Source organism: Sinocyclocheilus rhinocerous, unplaced genomic scaffold, assembly GCF_001515625.1.
Source record: "Sinocyclocheilus rhinocerous isolate Xijiao unplaced genomic scaffold, SAMN03320098_v1.1 scaffold343, whole genome shotgun sequence".
NCBI classification, from domain to species: Eukaryota; Metazoa; Chordata; class Actinopteri; order Cypriniformes; family Cyprinidae; genus Sinocyclocheilus; species Sinocyclocheilus rhinocerous.
The window spans coordinates 188029-203021 of NW_015626871.1; the positions used below are offsets into that span (position 1 = coordinate 188029).

Consider the following 14993-nt stretch of genomic DNA (forward strand, 5'->3'; position numbering starts at 1 on the left):
AAGGAATGTAATCGATTAAATATCATAATATTTAGGCTATAATATTATAAATCAGGTTGGGTTGTATTGCTGACATAATATGTAAATGATATGCGTGCTGCCCGCGAGACTTGCACTTGGACCATAGTGCGGCCCCGTGGAAAAAAAGGTTGAGAACCACTGATGTAGAGCAACAATTCTTTTTTTCAGATCCTCAGAGAGTTCTTTGCCATGAGGTGCCATGTTGAACTTCCAGTGACCAGTATGAGAGAGTGAGAGAGATAACACCAAATTTAACACACCTGCTCCCCATTCACACCTGAGACCTTGTAACACTAATGAGTCACATGACACCGGGGAGAGAAAATGGCTAATTGGGCCCAATTTGGACGTTTTCACTTAGGGGTGTACTCACTTTTGTGGCCAGCGGTTTAGACATTAATGGCTGTGTGTTGAGTTATTTTGAGGGGACAGCAAATTTACACTGTTATACAAGCTGTACACTCACTACTTTACATTGTAGCAAAGTGTCATTTCTTCAGTGTTGTCACATGAAAAGATATAATAAAATATTTACAAAAATGTGAGGGGTGTACTCACTTCTGTGAGATACTGTATATATATATTCATTCAGAATAAAACAAGATCATTTCCATCCACTGATAACCACGAAATCGAATTTGAGTATGTTCTCTCTATTAACTTCAGCATATCCACGGCTTAAACAGGTTAATGTAAAGCTTTGGCAAATCAAATTCATGCACCTCGGTGGTGGTGAGATTAAATGCATTTGTTTTAATGGTTTACTTATATGCTTAAATCAACCGACGATCGTGTCATCTCACATTTTAATGACCCATAATTTTCCTATACCTTCTAAAACTGCCATGGAGAAATGTATGCAAATCTTCTTGTGCAAGCAGGCGATCTCCTGGCCAGAGTCTGAAATCAGACAGGTAACGTTAGTCAGCTGACATTTTCTATAACACCAAGCATGCAACCATACCTTATTGAACGAGCTCCAGTGGGATTGTGTATTGTAACCTTTAATCAAACTGTTGATCCTTCGGATTATCTGTTGCTTGATATTTCTGTCCGAACCCCAGTGGTAACCCTCGTTGTCAAGAATGAGCGTGACAGCAGCGACAGAGGTGACATTGATTTCTTTTCATATGATGCTGAATGCAGTTTTCGTGTGCAAAATGTCATCGCATTATGTGTTAAATTACAATCGATCTAAAAAGATACAGAAGCCTCGCTCTCACTGAAAAGATTCGGTCAGAACATTGAGGATTCATTAGAATGCAGTGCGGTAGACCATCAGTTTAAACTATTTAAAGACAGACGGGGGAGACGAGCACAAAAACCACAGTGATAACGCAAACCCACTTCATGACCATTTGCATAAACATGCTTAAAATGTATTTTACATACTGGTTATTTTGAATGTTACAAAAACGTATTAATAAATCCAACTTATAAATGCAAACCTACTTAGCTGTATCGCTATTCCAACCCTTTCGAATTTAAAAATGGTATCGCCCAACTGTTGTGTAGGCAACGGAGAGCTTTGAAAGAAGCTGATTGGTGGATTGGCGGTTGTGTAATCCGTTGGTTTGTTGTGCGAGAGGGGCTTGTCTTGAGGAAGAGGCCAGTATGGATCCGCCGCGGGATATTCAACGTTTTAAACGAAATATTGCCACTCGGTCCACGGTATCGTCGTGTTCCTCTCTCGCTATGGAGATTAAGAGAAAGAAAATAAGAGAAAGCTTGTTTTTTCAAAACGAGGTCAGTTTGTGTTGCTGAAGTTCACGTTTTGGTTTCTCACGTCTGGAATGTGTTTGTTATTGTTTAAGACTAACCGGCTCATTAAATACTTTCTCAGGCCAAAGACAGACATATGAAGCGATGCACAAGTGTGAATGACACGCAGCAGATAATAGAAGACATGCATTTGTTGTACATACGACAGATTTCTAAGAAACTAAAGGTAGTCTGTGTATGGGAGCGTGTGTTCATGTGTCACTGATATTCTGTGTTCTGTATTTAAATGCCTCAATGGGGTAAACAATTCATGATTCGGTGCAAATAAAAATAATCTTGTCGTATTTAATTCTGAAACATCATCACACCGCTCTAAAATTAGCATTGCGTTTTAGAAAGTGTGAGTGTTTAGGTTGTTTTGTCTTTTTTTGTCCGATTCCTCTTCACCGTCCACTCTCGTGAACGAATCGTTTCATGTGAATCGAACTTTCCCCCCAATAAATCTGTTGAACCGATTCGCCGAATCGTTCGGATCCCGATTCGGACCGAATCACTGCGAACAGTTCTCGCGTCAACAAGTCACCTGACTCATTTAAACGAAAATCCGATCAAAGTCTGATTCCTCTGGAGCCAGATGTATTCTATTCTAACTGCTTGTTTTCTTTTTATTAAAAAATTACCCTCTAACACTAGCGTCCTCTATTCGTTTTCTATTCCGTCTACTTGTTTTCTTTTTATTTGTTAAAAAATTACCCTCTAACACTAACTTTGCGTTCTCTACGTTATTCTTTTTCTTTTCTAGCTGCTTGTTTTCTTTTTCGTGTACTGCGTTACAGTCAAACTAACCGAGACTTGTCACAGCACTTGCATATTTTTTGCTTTTTTGTTGGTTTTGATGGCTTCTGTTGTCTTCATTTGTAAGTCGCTTTGGTTAAAATGCTTCTGCTAAATGATTAAATGTAAATGTAATACACCAGGGTCCACATGGTTATGGACAAAATAATCACTGAATCGAAGTTTTGAAACATACTGTTCAAAAAAACCTATTCGCAGAAATGAGTCAGACTTCCATTACTTCCACTAACTTTCATCAATCCATGCGTCATTGTTGGTTATCAGAGACCCTCTTTTCCTTTTATATGATAATAGCTTAGAGGAGGGCGAGCTCCTCTTCTCTTTCATCTGTTTTGATGTTACTTTACTGCATCATTTTCATTTCTTCAGTGTCTAGAGACAGACCAGTTGTGCCCAATACCCATATGTGACCCTGGACCACAAAACCAGTCATAAGGGTCAATTGTACATCATCTGAAAGCTGAATAAAGAAGCTTTCCATTGATGTATGGTTTGTTATGGTAGGACAATATTTGGTCGAGATACAACTATTTGAAAATCTGGAATCTGAGGGTGCAAAAAAAATCAAAATACTGAGAAAATAACTTTTAAAGTTGTCCAAATGAAGCTCTTAGCAATGCATATTACTAATCAAAATTTAAGTTTTGATATATTTACGGTAGGAAATTAACAAAATATCTTCATGGAACATGATCTTTACTTAATATCCTAATGATTTTTGGCATAAAAGAAAAATCGATAATTTTGACCCATACAATGTTTTTTGGGCTATTGCTACAAATATACCCCAGTGACTTAAGACTGGTTTTGTGCTCCAGGGTCACATATCTCATCTCTTCATGAATCAGTATGCACCTGCTTTAGGAATTATTGTAGAATAGATTGTTTGGTAGAGTTGTTCTCTCCCAGTACGTTCTTCCTCTAGTCTTTATACCCAGAACTGTGTTTTGAGAGCACTTGTGCATAAAGCTACTTTATTTCTCCTGACTGATGGATTGCATCCTTTCAATAGGACTGTGATATTCAGGAGAAGTTGGAGTTTGAGATGCGGATGAGAGCTGGGGCTTACAAGCTTCTGGTTGCCAGCACTAAAAAAGAGCAGGTGTTGGATGCTTCCAGGAGTCTGTTAACCTGTAATGCCCAAATTAAAGCCTACATGAGTGAAGCCCAGAGGAGGAAGGAGCAGCAGGACATCAAAAGGTTAGAGCAGCAGGTGTATTGCCAGCTGTTCTGTTTTGCTGAGAGTATTTAGTGGAAAGTTGTTTTATTTTTAATGTAAATTATTATCAGACATGCACATAAGAAATAAATGGTCATTAAAATTCTTGTTTCTTTTATTTTAGGTCCTCAGACTCTCTGGACCAAATCCCTTGTAAGGGAAAGGTAGCCATATCTGGTAAGTTAACAACTTTTCTTTTTTTATAACCGTGTCTGTTATATGTATTAAAGGGGTCATATGATGCTGATAAAAAGAACAGTATTTGGTGTAATGAAATGTTTATGCGGTTTAAGGTTAAAAAAACCACATTATTTTCCACACACTGTACATTATTGTTTCTCCTCTATGCCCCGCCTTTCTGAAACGCATCGATTTTTAATCATATGACCCCTTTAATATATCAGTTTGTCTTTGGTTCATGTAATTTTCTTTTGCTTATCCAGGCCTACGAGTTCCATTGTTTTGGAAAGATACAGAACATTTTAACAGCAAAGGGAGTAAGTATATATTGTAATTATTATAAAAATATCCTGTCCTTGCTAATGTTATGGACAAATGGTGCCTGTTTTGATTTTATTAATTTTTATTATTTGATTTTAATTGTAATAAATGTATGGTTTTGCTTGCACACTACCATTTAAAAGTTTTAAGAAGTTAATAACTTTATCAAAATAACAGGGCATTTTATTGATCAAAAATGACAGTAAAGACATTTTATCATGTCACAAACACTTTCTATTTTTTTTATTAAATGCTGCTCTATTCATCAAAGAATCTTGAAAAAAAAAATTATCACCGTTTCCTCAAAAATACTAAGCAGCTGTTTTCAAAATTGATGAGAAATGTTTCTTGAGCACCGAATTAGCATATTAAAATGATTTCTGAAGCAATGTGTGACAATGAAGACTGCAAAAATTAAGCGTTTATGTATTAAAATGGAAACCAGGTATTTTAAATGGTATTAAAAATATATGCAAATATGTTCATATAGCCGTTTATGCTGTTGTCATGTGTATCTGAACCCAACAGATGTGCAGCGGGTGGCAGTTTTCTGTTTGATGAAGATTGGCTCAGAGATTTTTGACACTGAAATGGTGATTGCAGATCCCTCAATGACTGATATTTGCTTTGAAGGTGTCAAAATTTTGTAAGTTCTCAGCTTTCCCTATTTCTCTCTGCAAATCTATAGTGATTTGAGAACTATAGCCTGACTGTTGAATAGCCTCTGAGTTCTGAGCTCAGTTTCAATATTTTCAACAGCTCTGAAGCGAAGCCCGACTTTGAACTGACATTTGAGCTGTATAGCTGTGGACTGGAGGAGGAGACAACCTTTGTCAACACTCCAAAAAAACTGGCCAGGAAGCTGCGCTCCTCTTTTGGCAGATCCTCAGGCAGGAAACTCTGCCCTCTTCTGGATGGAGGAGATCCAGACACTTTCCTCCAGTCCAACCCAATACCACTGTATGCGAGGATGGATATTATGTTCATTACCTATAAACATTTTTTTGTTAGATTAGTAATATTAGTAAAATGTCTGTAATATCTGTTTCTATTTTTGTGACAGAGGTGCTCGATACTCATTGTTGGCGTACACCACACTGGGTTTGGAGCAGGCAGAGGGATCTTTCCAGTCTCATTCCCTTATAATCCTGCAAAATGGTAAGAGCAAACAAGCCGCATTTTAATAGTTGACTTGCACAGTGGTTCTGATTGACTTTCTGCCATTGGTCTGTCAGTGGAGGCTTCGTCATGGCTGCCGTTGTATGGTAACTTGTGCTGTAAGCTGGTGGCACAACCTGACTGCATGACACAAGACATGATGAGCGGATACCTGAGCCAACAGGTAAGACAGGAACTTGTGGTTTTCTAGGAAGAATATATGCCACAACAATTCAAACTAACATTTCTAAATAAAATAAAATTTGTAAGATCAGCGTTTTGATTTTCCACTTAGCAAAGCATTGAGGGTTTGCAGCGCCGCTGTAAGCTTTACTGTGTGCTGAAGGCCAAACAGATTTCATGCTATTATTCACCTGAAGAAATCCAAGCAAAAGTGGAGCCCAGCCTCATTATTCCCATAAATAAGGTAAGAAACATTTTTAAAATGGCTTTTTTTTTTTTATTATTTCACAATGTGTTTTTCTTGTCTAAGATCAAGTGTGCTATTGTATTTGAATTTAAAATCAAAATAAAGCCTTTGTTTGTGAAAAAATCCAGGTCACGTGCATGATTCATTAGTGTACTTATTTAAAAAAGAACAAGATGTTTGTTTTGAACCAGTGTTGTTATTGTTAAGTAAAACTATTTAAAAAAAAAAAACGTAATTATTTGAAATAAACCAAATAGTAGATTAAAAAAAAAAAACTTTTGAGAGTAATTCGAAATATTGCCTTGGCACCTAACGGAAATAAAATAATTTGAAGTGCTAAAATGACTAAAACTAAAATAAAAATAAATTGAAGCTTTATAGAAATTTAAAATAAATTAATGGTAAAAGCACATGAAACAATTACTAAAATAAAAACAAAATATGAAAGCTAATTCAAAATGTTAAAGCTGCAGTCCGTAACTTTTTTTTGGTTAAAAATGATCCGAAATCAATATTTGAGCAAGTACATAACCAGCCAGTGTTCAAAACTAGAGTCACGTAATGCTGATGTTGTTAACATTAACAATTTGAGAATAAAGTATAACAATAATAATTTGCACGGTTTGATGTGATACGAGCTAACCGATCGTTACACTTAATCACCATTGGTAGCGAGATTTATTGTAATGCTTTTTTCCTCAACTCACAACCCAAGCAAGGAAGATAATTCCACACAGCTGCAATTCCAGGTTTTCAAACAGAGATGGCAACAGAGGCAAAACTTACGGACTGCAGCTTTAATAAACACTATAAGATATAATAAATAATACTAAAATACAGGGATGTAACGATTCACTCAACTCACGATTCGATTCACGATTTTGATTTCACGATTCGGTTCACGGTTATTATTTTTTTACAAAATGAGATTTAAGACAAATTATAAATTAAATGTGTCCTTTTATTATTGCTTCTTTTACAAGTTGTTTGAACTGAAATGTGTGTTGGCAGTGTGTGTACACAACCACCCTATAATGATAAAAATCCACCCAGTGTTTTTTTTTCATCTGGTTAAATGTTTTCCCCTTTCTCAAATCGAGCCGATCTCAGATGCCTGTCTGTGTGACGTCACTACAGACAGGCCCCTCCCACGATAGTTTGATTGACAGTAGCGTTTCAGCACAGACTGGACTGGTGTCTTACCTTAGACCCGCCCTGAGTGAGCTGTCGTCAGTCCGCCATTGTTTCACCGCTGGAGCAGATGTAGACAAGAATGACTCATAAGCGATTGAGGTGTTCTGTTGTTGGATGTAATAATGAACATAGCAGTAGTCATTTACTCCCGACATCTGAGCCGCTGAAGACAGTGGATTACGTTTGTTTTGGGGGAATGCGCCCCCGGTCTACCTAAATGCATCTATGTTCGCGCGAATCATTCGTGATCCAGCTTCACCTACAGAAGTAGTGAGTATAATGTTTTATAATGAATCTTTGCAAATCGCCTTTCCTAATAATGTGCTAATTAGCAAGTTTCACGATGAATACAGCTAAAGTAAACAGTCTGTGAGAGCAGCTCGGAAGAGAGGGGCGGGGTCAGCAGAGCTCGTTAACATTTAAAGGAAAATGCTACAAAACGGCTTGCTTTGAAAAGAGCTGTTTTTGACAGGGTAAAAAAGGTGTTTTTTACACTACCATTGAGAAATTTTAACCAAACTATGTTACAGACTTTTCATTAAGACCCTAAAGAATCATATCAACTTGTGGAAAATAGGCATCCGATGACCCCTTTAAAGTAAATTGTTTTAGATACTAAAAGTGAATTTTGGCATCACGCCACTGTAATATATGAAAAATGGACATTAAACTTTTAGATTTGCTAAAGATCTTCCAGTGTTATTAAACTTTTGTAAAATAAGCCTTCAATCACAACAAAAGTAATCTAAATGTAAAAATAGGGAAAATGAGCAAGCACAGTTACCTATGCAATGTGGCCTGATTTAACTAAAAAAATCTAATATCAGCCAACAACTCGTATATAATCTGCTATATGGCCATTACTTTAGACTGCTATTGTGGCAATGCAGCCTTTCTAATCTTAAAGTTTATAGTTAACACGGTAATTTAATTGCAGTCAACATTAAAGCCCAGTTCACACCAAGAACGGTAACTATAAAGATAACTATATTAGCGTCCTCACCAGATGTGGTGTGAACTCTGCTATTCTTTAATATTGAGAACGATTTTTATTTTTATCTTTATCTTTATATTTATCGTCCTTGGTGTGAACGGGCCTTAAAGGTCATGGCAATAATAGCAACAGACAAAGCTTTACCACTTGCGATACATTGCTACATGATTCATTAAATGGGAGAACCATTATAAAATATGTAGTACAGAGTTTGTGTGTGTGTGTTCATGCAGGACACCCGTATTCGTGTGGTAGGAAAGGACCACCAGAGTACTGGCACTAGACTCAACCTGATAAACCCGGGAAACGAAGACTCTGCCAGTCATGTGTTCATTACTGAAACCCCTGATGTTTTGCAGGAGTGGCTGAACGCCCTCTGGCAGCACATTTATGACCAGAGTAAGTTCACCTGACATCTTTTTTTGCTACTAAACTGTATGTCTAAACAATTAATATGAACTTATTCTTTAGGTCACTGGCAACGCACATGTGACAAGCTTATGGAAATTGAGGTTTTGTCACCACGCAAACCCCCGCTCTTTCTCACCAAGCAAGCTGACTCCGTTTATAATGATCTGAGTGAGTGATGTAGGATAGATTTATCATTGATTTTATTGAATTGGGAGGAGTTATAGTCCAACTTCCTGTTATTTCTGTTAATTGCTTGTTTAAAAATATATTATTTTCAGGCATCGGGTCCCCTGGGAAATTTGAGAGCTTGACTGACATAATTCATAATAAGATTGAGCAAACTGATGGGCGCTTTCTCATTGGTCAGGAGAAGGACACAGAGCCTCCTCATTGGGCAGCACTGTTTGAAGGATCCCGGCCAATGGTGGTACAAAAAACGGTTCTGTCACCAGGTAAAGAAAGCAATCAGTCTATTACGAGTCCCGTCACGGCCAGCAAAAAGAAGAGGAGAGCACCTCCACCCCCTCCTGATAAATTACCGTTTGTTCAACCTACCAGCTTATTTTCCAATCAGGAGAAAGAGAACCGTAAGGCAGCGAGGCCTCGGACGGGGCGACCCTCGCTCGATGCTAAATTCTCTGCCATCATTCAGCAGTTGCAGAAGAGCCACACATCCACTCGCAAAAATGCACCCCTTGGACAGATCGAGCCCTGTCAGCACCCTTGTGTTCCTCAGAAAAGAGATGACGAGTCAGATATACCTGAAAATCCTGGGAAAGAATACAGTCAGGCCCCTCAGCCACCTGTGCCGGCCCCCAGGAACAAACTGAGGATGTCATTCAGAGAGAAGATGAACCCAAAAGCCTGGTGAATTAATGAGGCGCGAGACATCTCTTTGATTAATGATCTGTTATGGAAAGATGAAATGTCCTTGGATTCATAAGAAGATAAACTCCCTCTTGTCCTTTCATTAATCATATCAAGGGGCCAAGAGAATGTGGACGAGAATGCTGGGAGTGAATGTATGAATGGCCTACCTTGTTTGTTCTAGCTTGAACAAACACCCAGAATCAGACAAAATTTGCTACTTTTTGTAAAGTCTTACTATTTTACTTGTTTTTAAAATAACAGTTTTCAATTTTCATGACTTAATGATGACCCAGTTCATTCCAATCTTTATTTACTGTTAAAGTCACTTGAATATCATGTCCTATAAAGCTAGTTGTCTGTAATAACTACTCATGATGTAACCACTACAACCAAGCACTTTTGGCCGATAATGTCTGTAGTGTGAAAACAGGTGCATGTTTTCTAGTTTTTCTTAAAATATGAGTAGGTGAAAGAACATGCATCAGGAACTGGATAATTGTTTTTGTGTGTTTTTTGTTTTGTTTTGTTTTTTTAGATTTTATACAGTTAAAACCTCTAAACAGGTAAATAACATTTCAACTTTTTTTATTTTTCATGTTAGACACTAAGGGTTTAATCTTCATACTGTTGTACTGGATCAAGTAGTTAAATTAGTTCATTTTTTATACAAGGTCTGAGCACTATGAAACACTGTACGTAGGTTACAGTGTGTATGAAAATGTCTTGTTAGGTGAATTTATGATTTGTTTATTATCATTGTTTCATTTATGTACACTTCTGAATGTTTAAGTAGCGCACACAATGCATTCCACTAAATGCTGTTGTAGATTCTTTTTTTGATAATTCATGTTTTTATGGTACTTCTTGTGCAATACATGGTTTCTGTTGTTTGGAACAGTTCTATTTCAGTTGTTTTAGAGTAATTCACTCTTTATCAACAATTTTTCTTTGGGCATTAATATAAGAAGAGATATTTGTAGTAATTTTGCTAAAATGAAATGGAACAACATTAAAAAGTTGTACTAAACTGGTTTATTCTGATGTCCAGAGCAGGCCTTTTGTTACTGTAGTGTTTTGATTAGAAATATTTCAGTATGGAAAAAAAACTCGTGCAATCATTCAGTTTAATTTCCACAGCAAAAACACCGTTCTCTCAACAGTAAATCTGCTTTTCTTCCCAAATTATTTGGGTAACATCAACCAGGCCTGTGTTCGATGACCTAAAAAGCAACTTAAAATATAGATAACATGCTTTTATACCAAGTATCATTACTTTTTATTTTTATATAATTCCTAGACATTGTACAATATCAGTTTCTTCTACTCGTTCAAGAAAAGTATAAATTTACATTTATCAGTAAACTTGCCTGTGATTCTGACCAGCACCATTTTTTTTAGATGATGGCTGCAAGGTCCCGTAAATCTGTTGTGCCAAATTGCGCTCCAACTCCTGCCAATGCTGTTCCTCAAGAACCTGCTGCTTGTATCATTTAATGGCAAAATATAACACAATATTAAACATCTGAAGTGTTAAGCAAAATTTGTGACACATGGAGTGTGTTCTAGTCTATTCTCACCTTTTTGTTGAGGGTGGTCTTCACTGTGAGTGGAAGCACCTGCTCATTTTTCTTCATACTGCTTTTTTCGGTCTTTCTCTTTTGTCTTTCCTGTTGTTTCTGCTCCAGGGTCTTCTGTAGGGTCAGCACTCTCTCATCTCTACTGACAGCCTCCCGCAGTTCATTTCTCATCCTTTTCTCTTCTTGACTGTGAAACAAAACAGAAATCAGTCAGCCCTTTTTTTTTTTTACCACATATTTAACTCTAAAATCACAAGTGAAAATACTTTTGCATTTTTCTAATTTAATTAAATTTTTTTCATTGTATAGCAGCATAATAATAGGTGAAAAGTTAGATTGAAGAATTAACGTGAAATTCAGAACCAGATCTTTAAAAGGGTAAATGACCCAATACAGAGCCTTGTGCCATACCATACTTTACCACTGTAAGATCAGATGTCTGTTCCTTTACCCAAAAAAAGTCATAGTGTAATCATCTGTCTTGTGTCTTTTTTAAATAGAAAAAACAAATATTGTCAATATACACTTTTTCTTTCGGACCCAACTTTATCTTGATGCAGGAACAGGTGTGGTAGGGCCAGTATGTTACCTGCGCAAAGCGGCCTGTTCTGCTAGACTTTTGCGTAGAGCGATATTGTCCAGCTGTTCTAGCAGTAGCTGCTCTTTGAGCTGTTTCTCCTGAAAGATTCGCTGTCTTCTGTCCTCCAGCTCACACTGCTCTGACTCTCTCAGGCGTGCCAAACGCTCCCGCAGCTCCGCCAGAGACATCTCACACAGCAAATCGTGACCTGCACTCTTGAGTTTTTAAAGATCATGAAACATAAATTGTGTCCATTGCATCAAAATCACTGACTTGTAGTGTATATAATACATTTTTTGGTAAATTTAAGAAGATAATTAACTAACCTCTGTGTCATCCACAAACTTCTGTCTGACCAGAGGTACTGACTCAAAAGCACGAATCTGACGGATAAGCTCCATCTTCCTGCTAAGCTCAGCCTGGGCTTCCTCCAGAGCCTGACTGAGGAGTTCCCTGCTGTGCTCTGAGACCTCCTTAACTGTTTCGAAACAACGTAGTGTGTATTTATTGTCATTTAATGCTTTGCGAAAATGTTATGCTATACGTATAACACTTTTTGTACCTATTCGCTGTTTAATTTCTTGCATCTTATCTTTGGCGGCTTTGGAATTCTTGTGACCATCGGCCACTTGTTGCACAAGCTCTCTCATTTCCTTCTCCTCCTTCAGACGTTTCTCTGCATACTTGCGCATGAGCTCAGCAGTCTGAATCACACATTTAATCATCATAAACAATACAGACTGAGTCATGTATTGCTGTAAACACTGATGTTTGTTATGACATCACCGACATCACCTCCTCTTTAGTCTGCTGAGCTTTATGGTGGTTATGCTCCAAGACACGTTCTCGTGCAAGAACTGCCTCCTCATGGCTAATCCGTCCCTCCAGTCTTCGGCGCTCCAGCTCAGCTAGTTCTTCCTGCAGATCCTTCTCCTTCATCTCCTTTTGCCACTGCAGGAACGCAGACGGCTCGCTTGCACCCTGCGATAATCGCTCTAATCTGCACACCCAAATACATATACATTAGAACACACAAGGATTTTTCCTACACTGTGGCATGAATGTTGTGGAAAACACTCTATGACTTTTATGATTGACCTTAAAGGGTTAGCTCACCCCAAAATTGTATCTCACATTTATCTAATGAATTTCTAAGTAACCCTAGAAGAACCATAAATGCAGTCCACACAACTCAAGAAACAATGGCCTATTGCAATATTGATGTCAGACCAGGTGTCCTAGTGTGATGTTTCCATGTGCCATATTTAAATATATGTATATATGAGACATATTTGAGATTTTTTTCTGATTTCTAATTTTGCAAAATCTGATCTTTAAAAGGGCAAAGGACCTATCTTTGAGCCTTGTGGTACACCTTAGATTACCACTATAAGATTAGATTTTTGTTCCCTTACCCAAACAAAGTTGTACTGATCTGAGAGGATCTGTACCAGCAAAGAAGCTCCTATTGTACAAATGAGCCAATGCCATATATTTATTTGATTAGTCGCATAGAAATAGTGCAAAATATTAACTATATACTAGACAGTTTATGGTGTTTCTTGCCTTTTTTTAAAGGGGTCATATGATGCGATTTCATTTTTTCCTTTCTCTTTAGAGTGTTACAAGCTCTTGGTGCATAAAGAAGATCTGTAAAGTTGCAAAGACTAAAGTCTCAAATCCAAAGAGATATTCTTTATAAAAGTTAAGAGTTAGCCACACCTACCTAAAACGGCTCGTTCGAACACGCCCCCACATACCTACCTCACTATGTGGGAAGATTTGCATAAAGCCGCCCAAATGTTCACGCAAAGAAAGAAAGCATAACTTTTATTCTCGCTGTAGTATTGTTGCCGGATGGCTGGCCAATCAGAGCACACCTCGCTTTTTCAGATCGATGAGCTTTGTAAAAATCGACGCGTTTCAAAAAGGCGGGGCATAGAGGAGAAACAATAATGTACAGTATGTGGAAAATAATGTGTTTTTTTAACTTTAAACCGCATAAACACATTTCATTACACCAAATACACAAAATAATGTTCTTTTTAGCAGCATCATATGACCCCTTTAATGTCTCCTTTTGTGTTTCATGGAAAAAATAAGTTTTGTAAATGTGAGTAAATGATGACAGATTTGTAGTTTTTTGGGTTATTTCTTTAATATGCTATTAGTTGCTTCTCAGTGCGTTGGAATAACGATGAATAATTTGAGATAATTAGTCTAAATAATTTGGAATTCATTTGAGTAATTGCACAGAGAAAAATAACAAAATCTGATTCCCATTGAAGAGTGTGACTCTACCTTTGTAACTCTTCTTCCAGTTGACGATTATATAAAGCTCCCTCTCGCAGTATGGCTGTTGTGTTCAGTCTGACAGGTAAGCTGTTTATCTGTGACGTCATAAACAGACACGTTCACACACTTTTTAACAGCACAAAGATCCTCAGTAGAAGAAAATATGTTCAAAAGCACATGGTGTATGTGCCAAGAAACTTTTATCAATGCATGCTTTATCTAGTCCAAATTACCTTTTGGGTGGCAGGGCTTCCAGAAGTATAAAGCTTGTCAAATTGGAGTTCAGCATCATGGCTTTGAAGAATTTGGGATAGCACATTCTGTTTATCAGGAAATATAAACATTTATAGCTTTTGAATTCTGTGATGCTAAGGCATTGAAGAAAAAACATTAGCTCAATTCAGCTGTGCTATAAGACACTAACTTGTGTTTTCTCAGACTTCTGCGGATTTGCACATCTGAACTGCAGAGAGTTTGCTTCATTCAGGATTTGCTAATGGTGAAAGTAAAAAACATCATGAGGTAAGGTCTGAATGGAAATGAATGTAATAACTGCGACAAAACTAAAAGCAGTTTGCTTCCCAGCATCTCTCTGATTGGGCTTACAAAAGCTTTCTGTCTGTTCCTCTGCTTCATATCATCCAGAATCTCTGGTTCCTTTGGAGATCTGTGAGTGGTGGTTGGTACCTGAGGAAGGAGGCAAGCAAATGCCACAATCAACATAATTTTACCATCTAAGTGAACAATTTCATAATGCAGTGGTTCTCAGCCTTTTTGACTCAAAGGCCCCCATTGTCCAACGCAATATTTGAAAGCCACTCCTCATATTTCTTGACAAAGCTGCTTGTTTTTAATTGTTTAATTAATAGAAACTGAGAGTATTAATATATTACATTTATGAACCATTATTTATTTTGTGATTCTAGATGTTTCATAAACCATATGCTCTTAGATAAAATCAATAGTTACTGATTTTTAGTTAGTTTTGATTTAGCAGTTTGTGTTGGTCTAATATCTGCGTCACTGTTTAAAAGACAGTATGTGTCTGAAGGTTTTAAGTCACTTATGAATCTTTTAGCCTTTTACCAAACAACCAATCATGCAATAATAAAATGATGATTGGATGAAATGAGTTAGGTGGGTTTTTTTTTTTTTTCAATAGATAA

At 37.2% G+C, this 14993-nt stretch overlaps 3 protein-coding genes across 5 annotated transcripts in view; 1 reads left to right on the forward strand and 2 right to left on the reverse strand.

Annotated features, from left to right (window-relative positions):
- Positions 1 to 1289, reverse strand: part of znf365 (zinc finger protein 365) — a 12007-nt gene extending 10718 nt beyond the window's left edge. The window contains exon 1 of one of the 2 annotated variants that reach the window (XM_016526771.1): positions 986 to 1289. The gene's annotated coding sequence lies outside the window, so the exon portion shown is untranslated. Of the gene's footprint in view, positions 1 to 852; positions 906 to 985 lie in introns of those variants that run through there. The other variant, XM_016526779.1, reaches the window with a different exon arrangement.
- A 290-nt stretch (positions 1290 to 1579) lies between these two features.
- rtkn2 (rhotekin 2) lies at positions 1580 to 10028 on the forward strand. 2 transcript variants are annotated; one of them, XM_016526740.1, is made up of 13 exons: positions 1580 to 1767; positions 1865 to 1969; positions 3611 to 3798; positions 3942 to 3994; positions 4261 to 4314; positions 4847 to 4964; positions 5078 to 5278; positions 5382 to 5476; positions 5554 to 5660; positions 5772 to 5903; positions 8328 to 8493; positions 8566 to 8673; positions 8784 to 10028. In XM_016526740.1, exons 1-13 carry the CDS (start codon positions 1636 to 1638, stop codon positions 9374 to 9376), a joined length of 2052 nt encoding a protein of 683 aa, XP_016382226.1. In that variant the 5' UTR covers positions 1580 to 1635; the 3' UTR covers positions 9377 to 10028. The 2 variants fall into 2 exon arrangements, with proteins under 2 accessions (XP_016382226.1, XP_016382233.1); XM_016526747.1 differs by lacking the exon at positions 1865 to 1969.
- Positions 10029 to 10118: 90 nt separating this feature from the next.
- The window catches only part of cfap99 (cilia and flagella associated protein 99), a 10493-nt gene continuing 5618 nt past the window's right edge, over positions 10119 to 14993 (reverse strand). Inside the window, exons 6-15 of the mRNA XM_016526759.1 lie at positions 14434 to 14500; positions 14252 to 14320; positions 14061 to 14147; positions 13834 to 13922; positions 12328 to 12532; positions 12095 to 12236; positions 11859 to 12010; positions 11542 to 11747; positions 10953 to 11139; positions 10119 to 10852 (exon numbers count right to left, since the gene is read on the reverse strand). Of these exons, the coding sequence (XP_016382245.1) occupies positions 10730 to 10852; positions 10953 to 11139; positions 11542 to 11747; positions 11859 to 12010; positions 12095 to 12236; positions 12328 to 12532; positions 13834 to 13922; positions 14061 to 14147; positions 14252 to 14320; positions 14434 to 14500 (1327 nt within the window). The 3' untranslated portion in view covers positions 10119 to 10729. The remainder of the gene's footprint in view (positions 10853 to 10952; positions 11140 to 11541; positions 11748 to 11858; positions 12011 to 12094; positions 12237 to 12327; positions 12533 to 13833; positions 13923 to 14060; positions 14148 to 14251; positions 14321 to 14433; positions 14501 to 14993) is intronic.

Coding starts and splice junctions, on each gene's coding strand:
- rtkn2 (XM_016526740.1), top strand. CDS start 1,636: ATGGATCCGCCGCGGGATATTCAACGTTTTAAACGAAATATTGCCACT. Junction 1,970..3,610: donor AGATTTCTAAGAAACTAAAG/GTAGTCTGTGTA, acceptor TCCTTTCAATAG/GACTGTGATATTCAGGAGAA. Junction 3,799..3,941: donor GAGCAGCAGGACATCAAAAG/GTTAGAGCAGCA, acceptor CTTTTATTTTAG/GTCCTCAGACTCTCTGGACC.